Source organism: Haliaeetus albicilla, chromosome 13, assembly GCF_947461875.1.
Source record: "Haliaeetus albicilla chromosome 13, bHalAlb1.1, whole genome shotgun sequence".
Classification (NCBI taxonomy): domain Eukaryota; kingdom Metazoa; phylum Chordata; class Aves; order Accipitriformes; family Accipitridae; genus Haliaeetus; species Haliaeetus albicilla.
In genome coordinates this window covers 16,039,465-16,055,976 of record NC_091495.1, presented here as the reverse complement: position 1 = coordinate 16,055,976, position 16,512 = coordinate 16,039,465, and the positions used below count along the sequence as shown (strand labels likewise).

The 16,512-nt window shown below is 38.6% G+C and overlaps 1 protein-coding gene across 11 annotated transcripts in view; it reads left to right on the top strand.

The window, feature by feature from the left end:
• THADA (THADA armadillo repeat containing) overlaps positions 1 to 16,512 on the top strand; it is a 171,601-nt gene that overhangs the window by 140,075 nt on the left and 15,014 nt on the right. For 10 of the 11 annotated variants that reach the window (XM_069800252.1, XM_069800256.1, XM_069800254.1 and 7 more), the window contains one exon: positions 2,394 to 2,525. In XM_069800252.1, the coding sequence (XP_069656353.1) occupies positions 2,394 to 2,525 (132 nt within the window). Of the gene's footprint in view, positions 1 to 2,393; positions 2,526 to 7,632; positions 7,757 to 16,512 lie in introns of all 11 variants that reach the window. The other variant, XR_011327475.1, reaches the window with a different exon arrangement.

The window sequence follows — 16,512 nt, the reverse complement described above, 5'->3', positions numbered from 1 at the left end:
AATGGTTCTATGATTCTATGATATTTTATTCCAATGTAGTTATTTAAATGTTTTTAGTTTGAGTAGCTTAAGTCCATGTATATGGACTAGATCCAAATTTTTGTTAGATGAGAAGAATGGTGTATTTCTTAGACTGTAGATAGTGGTGTTTTTTAAAAAGTCAGCTATTTATTTTGAGGTGTGTCTTTTAAGAGGTATTGATACCATTTAACAGAGCTACATCTGTTATATGAGGTAGGCAGTGTACTATTAAGTGTTCATAGTATCAACTCTGGAAATCTTGACCTCTACCATCTAGTTAAAGCTCTGAGTAGGACAGACATTACCATTTTATATCAAATGAAGACAGTGGAGGTATTGGAGTGAAAAACTCCCAAATGCTGTGCTTCTCATCTTTTGCCATTTTGATCTGGTCCATAGCTGATGGAGAACAGTTTCCTCTTTGATCTTGTCAGAACAGTTTCTGGTTTCCATGCTTTCCAATCAGGCAGATGTGAAGGTCTGAAATAAAAAATAGCAGCAGTTTGTATCCTGCATAAAATCTTACCAGAACAAAGAAAAACAAACAAAAAAACCAAATCCCCCAAAAAACATCCCACAAAAGCAAGCCCCAAGGCCTCAGTGGGCAAGCCATCTGAACTAGCTCTTTGCTCTGAAAATTGGGCCAGGGGGAGGAAAGATGCAGAGCCAACCCTTTATACTACCTAGAATTGTCAATCTAGGGTTCTTCACAACTGTGAAACTGTCAGTACTGCAGTGAGAAGTTTAGCAAATCAGGAGCATGATCTGGTGTTTAGTTGTAGTGATACAAACCCAGAATCATTCCCTTAAAGTTAAAGAGGTTATGCACATACAAACAGTTTTTACTTTTATGCCTTGTTTTGCATCACTTTGCTTGACCACATATAGTAGAAAGTAGAAGTTAAAGAAAATTGTGGTTGTATGAAATGCAGTTGTAGTTGTTCCCATAAGCTTCCATTAAGTATGTTCATAAGAGGAAGAGGGTGAATGCTGATCACTATTTTCTGGATGACTCCATCATCTCTTCATCATGTTGCTTGAGGGTTCAGAAAAAGTCTTTCTGGAAGACCCATTTGCAGACTTCCACTTCTCCTGGAGTTACAGTAGAAACTTGTCTAGGTGGGCAAGCTGGCCATTGTGTCTAGAAGGAAATAATTATTCTGCCCTAGCTGTGCCAGTATAACATTATTGGGTGTGTCCTGCCAGAAAAAAGCAACTTCTTTCTGAAATAATTATACTCCATGCTATTCCCACATGGGGAAGTTATATGAAATACAGGAATGCTTCTTCTGCCTGTGTAGTAAAGCCTCAAGCAATTAATTTTGGCCAAGCAGTGAAATACAATTAATTGTCTAGCTAGCCTTGTAATACAAATCTCTGATAGACCTGTTGATAACATGCTTGAAGAAAACCAGCACAGCAATGAGGCACCAACTCTATTGTTCTCTGTGATCACCAGAAAGTAATAAGTAACAGCTGGCTGCCTCTAAAAGAGACCTTTCAGTGAATTCCTTTAATGAGGATGTTCAAAGAGAGTGGAAAAGTCAGCTGAAAAGTACCCCAGCAAACCTATGTGTACAGTTCTGTGACTTCAGCTAGTCATCCTTAGTGTGACACCATTAAACGGCACAAGGGTTTGCAAGTGGAATATGGCTTGTGAGATTTGAAGTGCCACGGGGGAGGTATGCAGTGTCTGCCTGTTTGGGGTTTACCAAATGAACACCTCCCTCTTGGCAGTTATCTCTGGTTAGTCTTAACTGTGTGCAGGTAATTACCCCATGGATTAAAGCTGCCTTGCTTCCAACAGGTAGTGAGTACAAGGATGGCAGGGCATGTTGGTGAGTGGTGGGGTGAGGTGGATATAGGAGAAGTAGATGACAGGTAGATCTCTGGGAGGGGGGAGATCATTTCCCTTTCCTGCGGGGAATGGCATTTGTGGCCAGCACTACTGGCAGTGTCTGAACAAAACTTGGTTTGGCAGCCCCTGCTCCAAATCCATGATCACAGTGCGTTGGTCAATCTCCAGTGGCAAAACTTTTGCTGTTGCCAAACAGGAATTGGGCACTCCTAGAAACTGCAGAAAATTCAGAGCACCCACGACTTAAAGTTGAACCCAGATTAAGAGAGGTCCATTCTAGTATCTGTTTCCCACTGTTTAAACCAAGCTGAGTCATCACCTAGATAAAGTTCACACATGCTGAAAACTTTGATCATATTGCCAGTTGTCTTCCCAGTGGTTTGCCAGTGCACTTCGGCCCATGTTTCAGTGTTTCCCTGCATTTGTTGCATTTAGATGTGGAAACAGAGCTCTCTAACTTCTTTGAATGCATGTAAGAAATAGAATTCTAATTTTTCTCCATAAATAAATATAGGACTGTCTGATACCCTTGCTATGTGGAAATGTGTGGTTCTACTGCTGCAGAATGAAGATTTGGTAGTAAGAGATGCTGCTGCTGAGGTTATACAAGTGGCACAGTCTGAAAAAAAGAGCAGTAAAGGAACAGGTATGTCAGCTTTTCTTTACTTTTAAATATTATTGGATACTTGGGAGACAAAAGTATTTCTCATCACAAACTTCTTGCTAACTGTAAAGTGATCCATGCATCTCTTATAAACACATACCATGGAAGAAAACAAGTTATGATGTTTGACACCTACCATGCTTTATTATTTTGCTTTTACTGTTCTTGGTATAATTTGCATATGATTACATGGATATGTAAAAAAGACACAGCAGTATTCAGCTTTATGGTTCTTGCTGTGATGAGTCAACTATCACATAATTTCACATTTTGAAAGTTCTTTAATACCAGCTTTGGTCTAATATAATGCAGTGGAAGACGCTCTTTGAATCCCAGGTCATTATAGTAGCCTGATCACAGAGAAATAGGAATCTGGGAAACTGTATTCAACTCATTGATTCATTATTAGACTTTGAAATCCATTTAGATCCAGATCAACAAAGACAACTCTCAGCATACCCACAATGTGCTTTCGAGGATGTGGGCCTTTTTGTCTGCATGCTCTAGTTTACTCAACCCTATTAATTTTAAAATAGCCACAAAACTTGAGTAGGCTTGACTAACTAATGTGCTTCACTTTGAGAGCCTTTGCTGATGCATTCTTCCATGTGTTGTGAATAAATTAGAATTTGCTACCAAGTTTATCTCTTGCTGGTGGCCCCTACCGGTCTGTGCTACTCAGTAATGCCTGTACCGGCTTGTCTGCAGTCAGTTCAAAGTAGTCAGCCATCTCCATGTGAACTTCTGCTAGACTGGAGATAAAGCAGCTCTGTGGTTTAAAAAAAAAATCAGAAAAGGCAGTAAAAATGTATGTTTGCCACTACTGTAGATAGAAGTAGCCAGGAATATGCTTACATGGCAGATGTGTTTTTGAGCTGGCACTGGTCAGGCACAGTGCTATGGAGTAGGATAAGGTAAAAGGAGGGATGTGTTACGGATGGCTTTCATCTTCCTGTTAAATCCCATGGCTCTCATTCTAGCACTCTCATCACAGCTCTCACAATTTATCTAGTCCCAGCTACAGCTCTCTTGAGTATCAAGAGGCTCTGCGTGTGTGTGCCTCAAGTCCCCGATGCTGGCCTTTGAGGGACATTCTCAAATGTCACAAGATGGTACTTTCTTTGGAGATAATACAATGCTGGATTTTCTCTCTGGCTCCTTGTATCTTCTCCCTTCTTCCTTGTTGTATCCCTGTGCCAAGGAATATTGCCCTGTAACTGGATGAGGGCTCTGTCCTGCTAATTAGTACTAAGGTCACATCAGCACCTGCTTTTATAACTTCTCACTTTGTAAAGCAGAAGTGGCCATAATCGAGGAAATAACATCATAATTGTTTTTTATTTGCTATGTTCCTAGTTAGGGTAGGGACACCCTCCCCAAACTTATGTTAACCCCTTAGTTATACTTAATTGTGCCTTCCTGTTCTTAAACTGCTTTTAATGAAATAAATGTCTTTCATCTGTTACTAGCAAAGAACGCTGCTTTTGAGAAGATAGAATTCAGTTTCTTTCCACCTCCATTTGACATTATTATTGTTGCTTCCTGTGACCTCTTTTTCCCCACTAAACTCCTTTCACTTTTTGTGCTTTGCTTTCTAGCTTTTGGGGGAGCAGGGCAAGGAATTTTGCCCCTGTGGCTTTTGTTTACAACCAGATTAAAATAAGCTTACCTTTGAATGTTGTTTGTTACTTCCATTTACCCCCTTTCTTTTCGTGTGCACGTGAGAGTAAGCAATATGTTTGGGCCTGGGGTTTAGACAATTCATAGATCACCAGTGCTCTCTGTCTTGGCAATTTTTAAATTGCATTAAAATACCTACTTATTTTTTCTCAGTTTTCATACCATGAAAGTCTGCTGTTTCATCACAGCACTAATTTTAAAATATCTAAGCTGATACACTGAAATCTGTTAGAAACCATAAAAGAGCTCTCTTTAAACCTTTTATTTAATAACAAGTTGCTGGATATCTTATGTTGACTAACTTTTCATTTCCATTATATGATGACAAATAAGTATTGTGGCCCAGCAGTTTTATCAAGAGATCAGAAAGAGGAATGGATGTTGAGAAACCTATTTTCATACTATCTGTAATTGTTTGACTTTTATTTCATTGCCATTACCACTAGCTAATATAAGAGAGCAAAGAGACTATTATAATTTCAGCTTGATCTGTGCATCAAAAATTTTTATATCCTAGTAGCCATTATATCTCCAGAAATACTGCACTGTAGAAATAAGTTACGGTGTGTTTCACCTTTTACTGTTGTTAATTTGCCATACAGAGAGAGGGAATGCTGCTTACAAAAGCCAAGCACTGGACTTGCCAGAAATGTTGGCACTAGCATAATTATATCCACTCTTCACAAAATTCTCTCTCTCGCTGTGTACACAGTGAGTAAGGTAGTAGGCTGTAGCTACCTACAGAAGAACTGTATTGTCGGCTTCAGGAATCAACACCTGAAGTGTTTCATTTACATGTGAGACCCAAAGGAATCCCTGATTATAGCCAGACATCTGCCCCTGCCCTTCATGCATGATACAAGCTGGCATCTGGCTTTCCTGTGAAAGAAAGGAGTATGAAAGGGTGTATACTTGAGTATAACAGCTGGACTGAGACTGAATTTGTACTCTGCTTCAGCAGATGTGTGAAGTTGGACTGTTGTTAATAATAACAAAGTTATTTGCATAGATTGTTCATATAGTTGTTATAGGACACTTTTCCTTTATATACATGTTGCCGAATAACAGTACAGATGTACAGCAGTATGATACTATCAAATAATAGGTATTTTCAGGTCACTTACAGATGGTGAAACTGGAGGCTAATGATCCTGCTAGTGTGGTTTCACTTCCAGTAACACCTCCTATCTTTTGTAATTCTTTGAAATGTTTTGTGAGCTCCTGGAAAAAAATATGAACTTGGTTTCTTATTATTCCCTCATGGCTTTTAGTGAGGAGAAACCCCCCAGTTTCCTCAAGTAACTAATCCATGCAGCTTTGGATCACTCAAATTATGAGAACAGTAACCTTGCAGAGTCTGAAATGCAGGGTAACAAACGTGATACAAGAACCCAGTGAAAACTGCAGCCCCCATTTTCGTTTGAAAGGAGAAAAGCTTAGAAGACCAAACACTGACACACAGCAGGGCTCCTGTCCTCATTCTACCCTACCCTTCACCCCCCAAGGAAACCCCTGCAAAACCTACTATTTTTTATAGAAGGCAAGGACTTCCACTGTTACCAGTAAAGTTCATTTTTTAAATTTCTTTTATTCATACAGAGACACTTGATTTAATTTTGTAATATGTGTAAAAGCTCATAATTAGGAGGGGACATTACTGAGGTTGGCTGATGGCAGTCATTTTCTGAGCAGAGCAGGTCAAACAGAATCCTATCTCACTAGAAAGGAGAAACCCTTTGTTTTCCTTGCTAAAAGTACCAACTTAGCAGGTAGTTAAGGTTTTCCTAATAACTTGAACAATATAAACCCCATCTGTAACTCAAGGTATTGTATATACACTTTGTTGTTGTTTCCTCATGCATTGAGGTGTAAACTTCTGGGGGATTGTTTTATTCCTTTTTGTATGAGGGAGGGTACAGGAAGTATTGTATTCAGTGTAAATGTAGAATAGCGGCTTTGAAATCTAATTAAATTAGTGACCCATGGCTGTGTAAAGTCTAGACCTATTCACAGCAGCATTTCTTACCCAAGAGGGTTACTCCTTACAAGAAAGAAGATCATTTAAGTCAGGGAAATAGGAGTTTTATTTCTCTGCTGATGATTGCTTTACTGAATATCCTGAAAAATTCAAGTGACTCACTGCTAGAACAAAAACTGTATTCATTGGTATCATTTTCCTCTATGGATTTTTTTTATCTAGAGAAGCGTTACCTTAAGTAATGTTACGAACTTGTCAGTATTAGAGAAGTTTGAATAAACTATTTTTTACTATTGTAGCTAAGCCAGTGCAATTCTGTAAAATTCTATATAAAAAACTACCTTTAGTTAGCTTAACCTTTATGTTGGTAAATTACCAAATTAACCTTAAATGAGTTTAAGGGCATTTTTAGTGTTGTCAACATTAGCACCTTATTTAGCCAATTTTTAAAACTGAGTTGAAAAAGGCTTAGATGAACAATTAGATTCGCGAACTGGAGTAAATCTTCTGAAAGTGCCTGAATGATTTAGCAGCCTAAGTATTCTTCTCAAATATAATTTAGGCCTTCAGGAGCTTTCTGCTACATTTATTGTGAAATAGCAGTACTGTATAGAGATGAGCAAGTTAGTTCACGGACTGGAAGCTGTGTGACATTGTTCAGCATCAGCTAGCTAAATGGCCCACTCTGAGCACCACCATCACTGGGTGTGTTGTAAGCACCTTTGAAAATCAGTCCAATGTTGTTGTTATTTCCCTTAGTTCTTGAGTAATTCTGAGAATAGGATTGGGGCTACAAATGATGTAGTCAGTTTTGAACATATTGCTGATTTAATCCACTGGCCAAAAATTCAGGTATATTAATACTGTCCCTTCTGTTCCCATTCGACATGCTTAAGAGATAAGCAATAGATGATACTCCTGTGCCGGGAGTTTCTGAACAAAAGGCAATGCAAAGCTCTCTTTTCTTCTCTTGATGGTTGTTCCCTTCCTGATAGATTCTACTTTTCATCTTCAGAAAAAAATAATTAGTGAAAATTACAAATGTCCTGTTTCTTGATTCACCAGCAAAAAAACATGATTAGCTGGCTGGTTTAAAGAAGCTGACTCCCCCTTCTGAAGGGCATCCTCTTGGGAAGGGAGTGGCACTGTTCTACAGAGCAGATTGGGTTGAGATTCTTGTGGAAGTCTTCATTGCTGGGTATTGACCTGTGTTTTAGTGGCCCATAGTATCTCAGCCCTATCTTACTGTGTCAGACTAAATGCATGTAGGAGCCTTTGAGCAACTTTTATTTTGCTTATTGACTACAGAGTATAAATGTGAGTAAAGGGAGAAGTTAAAATGTGCTGCTGGGGGGGGGGGGGGGGGGAAGTATCATTTAATTAGATTAAAGAACTAAAACATTTTCAAGGTGACTTTGAATTCTTTTCTAGACTTTAGCATTTGACTGAGTAGAACCTTTCTCTTTGTGAACAATGCTGTCTCCTTGGCATGAAGAAAAGCAAAGCTGCTTGTTTCTTGCACCTCTGTTTTCTTCACACATCATGAATATAGAAGGTAAATTCAAAATAAACTTCTTCATGAGTCTAGAGTAGGTGTCTCTATCATGAAGGTGCATGCAAGGCTTATCTGCATGTTGGGGGGGGGCAGCATGGAAGCAGAGGAAGTTAAATGATGAGAGTAACTATATGAACATTTGAAAGAGACAAGGAGAGAAGAAATCCTACTCAGATTTATGTTTCTTGTTCCTATCCTCCAAAAATCTTCCTCAGTGAACCTAAAGCTGTGCAGAAGTTTTCATACATATGTGCCCTAAGAAGATCTACTAAATCACTTGAGCAAGAGATAATGCAGTCTGTGTGATGTTAAGGCAGCACAATGGTCTGGCATTCATCAACACCACAGGTGATACCAGCAAATCATGGGTGACTGGCATGATTCCAAAACTTGGACCCCAAATGTCCTTTACAACTGATCCATGAAGTATTTCAGGACAAGTGACTCAGATTTAATCTGCTCCAGTTGCTAGTGAAAGAGCTAAGAGTAAATGCTGGGCAAACCTAAAATGCTAAAAATAATAGTCATTGGTAGTGTTCAGCTGCATGATAAGAGCATCCCACATATTGCACGGGAAACAGTAAAGAAAGATATTTTACTTTAATTGTTGCGTCAACTACTTGTTGGTATTTGAAACTGTGTTTTCAAACTATTTCTTAAAGTATGTGCAAACTTTGGCCATAGCAAAAGGAGCTTCTCTTCCACATGTTTACCATTGGGTAAATGTGTTAAATAGATTTCTTAAAGCTTTAGTTCATCAGCATGTCGAGTTAACCCTCCTCTCCCAGACCTGTTTACTTACAAAGTGCTAAGTCCATGCTGTGGCTTTGGAGATGGAAAATAACTGGGGGTTAGAACCTGTGCACCATTGCTGTGTGCAATATGCAAGTTTTAAGTCGCTGTCTCTCCTGATGAAGCATGACAATGCTGACTAGCTGTTCAGAACTCTCCTTTTCACATGACTAATGTGTTCATCCTCTTGCCAAACTTCGGGACAGATTCACCACTTCTTGCTCTACTTCTTCTGCACTGGCATAGCATTCCAATGAGGCAAATGAGGACTGTGCCGAATAAAAAAGTGTCAGGTTACTCTGATCCTGGACAAAGATTGATGTGTAGGGTTCAACTTTTCTCATGCACTGGATGATTTGCCCTGATGTTCAGGTTAAGCTAATAAACCTCTGAGGCTCTAGACAGCTCCTTTAGTTGTGGCTCTTAAAACCAGTTCTGGCAGCTGCCTGGCTTTAAGGAATAAGTGGTAATTACCTGAGCATAAACTAGGGAACTGCATGCATGCAAACTGGTTTGAGAATCCATTAACTGGAGTCTGTGGCAGGATTGTAGGTGCTAGATTTCCTTTTCTTGAAGTCAGACTTGCGCATTTTCTTCTCTATTCTGAGATTTGAATTTCTTCTCTATTTAGAGATTTGATGGAGGGGTTGTAAAAAGCAGAGTCAGCACTTATCTGTAGAAAGAGCTGTGCTGAAACTGCTCTCTGGAGCTCTTCCACTAGCCAGCCAGAAAATGGAGGTTGGTTGATAGTGCTGTGGATGGTTACAGCTGCATACAGAAGATTGTACATCTTCATTCTAGATAGGTGACATCAACTGCTGTGGTGCGGAAAGTTAAGAGCTTCCCGCAATTGGATCAATTTCAGGTCCTTCCTACTGCCCTGGGTAGGAAAAAACAGCAAATTGGAAAGAGCATTTAAAAAGTACTTATTGCCATCCATGATTTTGAAGCTAACTGGAGAGTCTCTTATAATTTTGGAATCTGTTGGTCAGAAAAAACTCCCAGTCAGATCTTGTGATATGCCACGGGTGCTTGGGAACAGTCCAGAACTTCTCACAGCATCGTCTGGGTTACTAGTGGAAAACTGCTAATCATGTTAGCCAAAATATGTTTATGTTCCTTGTATTGGGGACAAGTGGAAGGAGGGTTAATGAATTCTTTTTCTGGGCTCAGCTCCAGGATTTCTTTCTTCTGCTTTGACAGTCTTCTTGATAACTGCATTCTGGTAACTAGCTGCAGAGCTCACTAAACAGAACTGGATTTCTAAGCCTGCTATGAGAGAGGAGTCTTTTGAGCTGAATGCTAAATTTAAACGGGTGGTGGCATTTATCCAAATGGCCTTTAAGCAGTGGAAAGCAGAAAAGGCACATAGACAAGTCCCATCCAGGCAGAAGCAGAAGAGAGTATGATAAAGATGTGATACAATCAAAAGCAGAAAAAAATCGCAGCAAAGCAGGGCTGCTCCTGTTGCAGAATGAGATGTTTTTCTACAAATGACGTTTACTTTCAAAAGATTGTGCATGGAGTCTATTTAATAGCCTATGCTAAAAACAATACTTCTTGCAGCCTCAGTGGAGGGGTGTAAAGTAGTGGCAGCAGTTTGCAGTATTATATTCAAACACGGTATAGGAGTTTGTATTCAGAGACACTGTAAGGTGATGACATCTCTGCGGTTATATTAGATAAGGCGTGTTGAGGACAGGAGGAAAGGTCAAACAGCTGCAAGTGTATTCTGGGAATCCTCTGAAGTGGGTCTTAGTAAGGGAGGCAGCGGGTGTGCTGCTGAGAATTGCTAGAACACTCTGCACAGCTAAGTGCACTAGATGTTACTGAAAGTACTGTAAACTGTGGAAGGTAACATCACTGATAATGCACTTACGCTATCTGTAATTATAGGATCATAAGTAGAATAGAGTTCACAGAGAAAAAGGACAACATTCTCCTTAAAACGTTGAATGTTCATCCTTTTGCTTAAGGGACTGTACCTCTGGCTGCATCTTTTTTTCCCTTCCATGCTTTTAATGGCGAATACTTCCTTATGCACATGCACAGAGTAGGATTTATGCAGGGAGACACATGTGCAACAACAACCATTTAAATCCTGGCAAACTAAATAGATGATAAATACCTGTGCTAGTTGGTGACTACCTGATGACTGTGGTGACCTTACATTTAAGAAGTTTGTTCCAGAAAGCCAAATGACACGTGGTTGAGATTATGAAATACTTACTGTGGCTAGAAGCTATAATTTGGGGTTTTTTACATCTGTTGTAATAGTTCCAAGAAGGTAGCAATTACAGGTCAGTTGCAAGGATGAAAGAATTGAGGTCTAGGAGTGTAAATGAATTCATCTGGTCTCTCTGCTAGAATAAATTTAGGGCTGTTACAGGAGCAGATTTGACCTGTAGCCTAGTCATACCATATTTTTATGCTAATAGGTATATTTTGGGTCTTTGTAATAATATTTCTTTTATATTTGACATTCTAGTTTTATACCCTAAAAATATCTCCTATTGTTATGAAAACTTTTGGAAGACCTGATTGGGAAATAATTGAGGTCTTTTAGACTGCATTTGTTGTATGATTGTTTCCTGGTTTAATGATGCCTCTTGAATAATGTTTAGCTGTTGTCTTTAGATACAGAGTAAAAGGTGGCTGAAAAAGAAAATGGGCTCTGGGACCCATCACTGAATATATTGACTGCCTTTTTTTTTTTTTTTTTTTTTTTTTCTTTCTGATGCTAGTTGTTTTCTCTTTAGTCACAAAGCCAGTGTAGAGGAAGGCTGTTTGCTATCCACAGCTTACCTACTAACTTGGAGTCTTTGTGTCTTGAGTAAAATATTAATGAAGAACCATTTACTTAAAGCCAAAGTGAATTCACAGCCTCCTGCAGTTTTTTATGAAACTTCCTAAGCTTATGAAACAAGGTTTTCTGAGATACACTGTAAAACTGTTGTCCCTCTTAGCTTAACAAGTGTGTGCCCTTTTGATACAAGCAAAATAGCACCACTGTTTATCAACTTCTGCTTTTAAAACACTGCACTTTATTTCTAAGAGATCTGTGGTATTGTAGTGTTAAAAAAAAAAAAACCTGTGTGTTTTTCTTTTATTGGTTTGGTTTTTACTCCTGGATTAATTATAGAAAAAGTAAGTAACACTGTTAATTATCTTAATTTAAAAAATAGTTTTGCAAGCCAGGCCAATAAACTGTGCAAAATCAGCCTCTCTGGGAGTAAACAAAAACTGAAGGGCTGATTGCATTCTTCTGAACAGAGCTATTCCGTGCTTTCTCTGAACGAACTGGAACTGCCGACGAGCTAGTGCTTTGGAACAAAAGCACTCTGTTCACCAGAGTGTGAAAGAATGTCGGGGAATGCCAGGTGAAAATAAATTTTGTTATCCACCCTACAGTGACTGTTTTTTACAGCTAGGTCATGAAGAGTTGTGGATTTTTGTTGTTTTGGTTTCTTGTTTGCTTTTTGCAGCTGGCATTCTGTGTTGCTAATTGTGGGCATACTAATAAACAACAAAAGTGTTCAGCTTTTTAATCATATCTAAAATAGGATTTTAACAGATTTATTTAGAGACATAATAGAGGTTCTATGATATATGAAGATTGCAGGACCTTGCCTACAATCTGTATGACATATTGCTACTGTATTCAGCTCTTGTTATACCAAGGTTCAAATGTATTATTTGAGTAAATGGACTTTGATTTTACTGGTTTGAAAAACTGAACTGAAACTTGCAATAATAATGCTGTAGCTTGTCCTTCATCTGTAAAAATAAAGTCTGGGCACAAATTGCATTGTTTTCCTGACCAGTTGCTGCAGTTTTGTAATTTTATTAATACTGCTCCTTCTGTTTCATTGCTGCTAGGAAAGGGTAAAGCTGTCCCAAGAGATTTCTGTTTGAAAGACCAATGGCTACAGACCTGAGCAATTTGATATAGGGGACAGCTATTTAAAAAAAAAAAAAATAAAATTAGGCTAGATTGTGTTGCAAAACAGCCAGCCAAACAACAATTGAAAAGAAATCCTGTTGCTTGAAGAATTGTTTAATGATTAGAAATTGGGAAAAGGAAATAGGGGAAAGAACAACACTGGAGCAATGAGAGGGAGTTGCATACAATTTAAAAGAAAATAATTTTCTCTTATAGGGAGCTCACTTTCTCAGAGCATCCTACCAGGGGTTAGACCCAGTTGAAATCAGGATATGGAAGTTGGTGGTAACTTTTTGATCATTCGTTACCTGGCACAGGTAAAAGCTGGAACAAATGAGGTGCTATTCTAACTGGGACTGTGCGCAAAAAGGCTTTAGTTACCCTGAATATCAACTTAACGTACAGTGCAGCTGAGAACCGTATTCTAGAAGTTCTAATCTGAAAGATTTGGGAGAGCCCTGGGTAGGCACATGCATACAAACATGGCATTTTTTATAAAGGCTGAGATGGGATACCTGCTGAAATCATGTGATGGGCTGGAGGGCTTGCTAAATTGTACAAGTTTTTGATTAACTATTTCCATACCCTTGTTACCTCATAGCCCTAAATGCGCAAAACTTTAAAAGTCTGTCTCAGTACTGTAGACATCTAGTTTGTAAACTTCATATTTAAGCTAAATATATGAAATGTTATTTAAATATCTATATAAAATATATTAAAATGTATGCCAGGAAGTGCATGCATAATGCTATGGGAAATAATTTTTTTTTTGTTCATGTTTTGCTTATGGAAAACTCTTATCAACAGCTGTGGAGAATGAAGGTCTCTATCTTTCAGCAGCAAAGATTGAACAGATACCAATGGTGCAAATTTCCTTTTGCTCTGCCCTTTGCATGATAAGATATCACCACTGCAAGAATAGAGCCCTATGCAAAATATTTGTCCCCGGCAAGGCCTATGCCACATTTCAAGGCATGCATGTAGGATACTGATACTTATTTGCAACGTAATTTTGCACTGAGAGGTATTTCACCAACAATGAGGAGATGGTACATTCCTTCAAGCAGATTTTTGCACACAGAATTTCATTTGTGTATGTGTGGGTGGGAGTGAGGTAGAGAATATAAATACCTTTGCAAACTAACCTAAACCACCAGCTTGTTTTCACGTAAGTCACCACTCAGCATTTTTAATGACCAAGATAGTACCTATCTGTGCTAGAGTCAAAGCAGCACCCTAGAATGAAAGGTGTTTTTATTGTATTACCAATTCCCTGAGCCATAGCCTTCCCACTGATTTGGTTGCTTTAATTCCTGGTGTGTTGATGGGGGGGTGGGAAGCAGTTGTGGGACACAATAGGCTCTTACTTCAAAACCTAAGATGTGTAAAACTCAACGTCTCCCCCCCCCCCCCCCAATAATCAGTTCCAAATGAGCTCTTACAAGGGGAACTTGGAACTGCCTTGGTTGAACAAATTGATTTCTCATGCATGAGAAAGTCAAGTTAAACACCCTTGGGAAGCCTAGAAATTTAAATTTTGAGAATTAGACTTTTTATAAAGGGCTTTGATTTGTTAGATTTAGAGCAAGACTGTTGAAATCACCTTGAGGAGCAGAATTATTTATGGCAGTTGCTTACAGTACCAGTGTAATGCCACCTTTGCGTGTTTTTAATTTTGTTCCTTCGCATGGTCTGTGCTGTGTTAATGATCACCTTGTCATGCTAGCAGTGGAAAATGGTTTTATAAATAATTCCCACTGGTAAGATGAAAGTGTTAACAGAAATGCTTTAGTGAAGGTCTTGATTAATTTATATACTTGGCTTGATCACAGTGGAGGTTAGACTTACAATATCTTGTTACCAGGACTAATAAAACCCATTCATTTTTTCATGTACTCTGTTAATTACCCTTTTACTTTCCCTCATGTGCAGAAACACACAAGCTGATTTCCCGTTTGTGTTGAAGACCACAGTTACACTTTGCAGACTTCTCCTTCCAGTATTTATAGGTTCATATCCAAACAAAACCAAACAGAATCTGTGTATTGTATATTGTAATACTAGAACTTCAAGACTGTAGATTGTTACAGTTAGGTGCTCAACTTGAACTACTTTTGCTATAAAGAGCAGAAGATAGATATTTCACTGCCCCTGCTCCCCCCACCCCCACCCCAGTGAAAGTTCTGTCTAATATACAGGCATTAAGAAGCACAACTAAGAATTAAATTTCCAGAATATCTTTCCTCTTTAATTCAAATTCCCCAAATGTAAATTATTCAAGTAAATCACCATATTGCACTGTAGTACACTAGCATCCCATATTCTGTCACCACCACCTTTCAGAAACATCAGGAAAACAGATATGTGCCATGTTCTCTGAAGCCTAGTAGCTTTAGGACCAAGTAAACTGTGTTAATGAACAAGTCAAGGGTCTTTCAGAAAAGATGTTCCCAATATCGATTTCCTTCTCCTAAAGCAATGTGTGTTGCATAGATTACTTTAATTAGGCAAGATCATACTGAGATGGGAAATAGTCTCTGAGGTTGTATACCAAAGTACAGAGGACTTTATTCTTTGGAGCCAATGACTTCACGCTCCTCTAATGCAAGGTCGGCACAGACCTTGGAGTGCAAATACAGTGGGGTGTAAGTAGAGCCTAGGGATAAAGGGATCTCAGGCTGCAATAGTACTTATATAGGTGAACTGAATTCTTTTCTGTGTTGGTCTGTAGAACACAATCAGTGGTTTGATTTCAAATTCATAGAAGTGGTAGAGGCAATACAGGCAGCCCTTGCTTGTTAGCTGCCTTCTTTTGCAATGTGTGTTAATTTTTGGCATGATCATCTGTGTGACACAGTGGAAGGCTGTCACAGAGTAAAGGTAAATTCTCCAAATTAGAGGATTTTGCCTGAATCTCACAGTTAGTAGTGAAGGCTCAACCAGTGGCATCCATGGCAATGTGAAGTACAATATGGGCTTTCCTGAAGCAAACTCATTTGAAACATGCAGATGGAAAAATAAGATTTTAAAGACAGAAAGAGTCTTTATGTTAAAGACATATGCCAGTGTGGAGCATAGATGCCAATGGAATTTTTTATTTAAAAGAAAAGAAAAAGAGAAGGAAAAAAAGTTCCTTGAGCTGTGAATTCAAGGGAGCTTGGGTTTTTTGTTTTGTTTTGGTTTTTTTTTTTCATGGATTTGTTTTGCAGATAAGTGAATTTTCTCATGTCTGATGACTGAAGTTTCAGCCTTTCACGAGGCAGGACAGCAATAGGGTTTCTTTTCTTTACCCAGCTGGCTCATTTCATAGAAACAAGACCATATTTTGGATTCCCTTATCCTTTTTGTCAAACTGGATTGAAGTTTTGCAGGTGGTTCAGAAGTTGTGGTGGAAAAGATGTACACAGAAGCATGCCTGCTGATTTCCTTATTTTGTTAAAAATTGGACAAAAGCCCCTTTGATGTTGTTTATTCTTGTAGATTGCCAGTCTGATTGAATAAAATATACCAGAGCTGTTACTCTTTTCTGTGCACTGAGTGCTCCCTTCATCTCTACCTGCCCTCCCACTTCATCCTCCATGTTTCTTGCACCTTTTCAACAGACCTTGAATTGACTTCTGTAAACTTACTGCCTTCTGCTTTTTTGACTCCATCTTCTCCTTATAATTCGTTTTGTAAATTAAATTAATTGTGTGAACTGTGTATTTTTATAAGGAGGGTTGGTGTTCTGTTGTTAGGGTTGTCTAACGCTTCTCATTATAAAATCCTGATTTTCAGCTACTTGTGTTAAATCCTTACTAGTTGGTACTAAGATTCTTCCATACTGTATTTTTTTTTTTACTTTTAATTATTTGTTTTTATTACAGTAGACATGATTCTACATAGGAAATTAGGGGAAAATGCTATCTTCATGCAGGCTGTGAAAAAAATTGAAGGCCTTTTCTTTGAATGCGTTAAAACGTGTGCTTTGGAGCAAGATATTTTTGGTAAAATGTGTACAAATTTGGCTGAGAAATAGGAC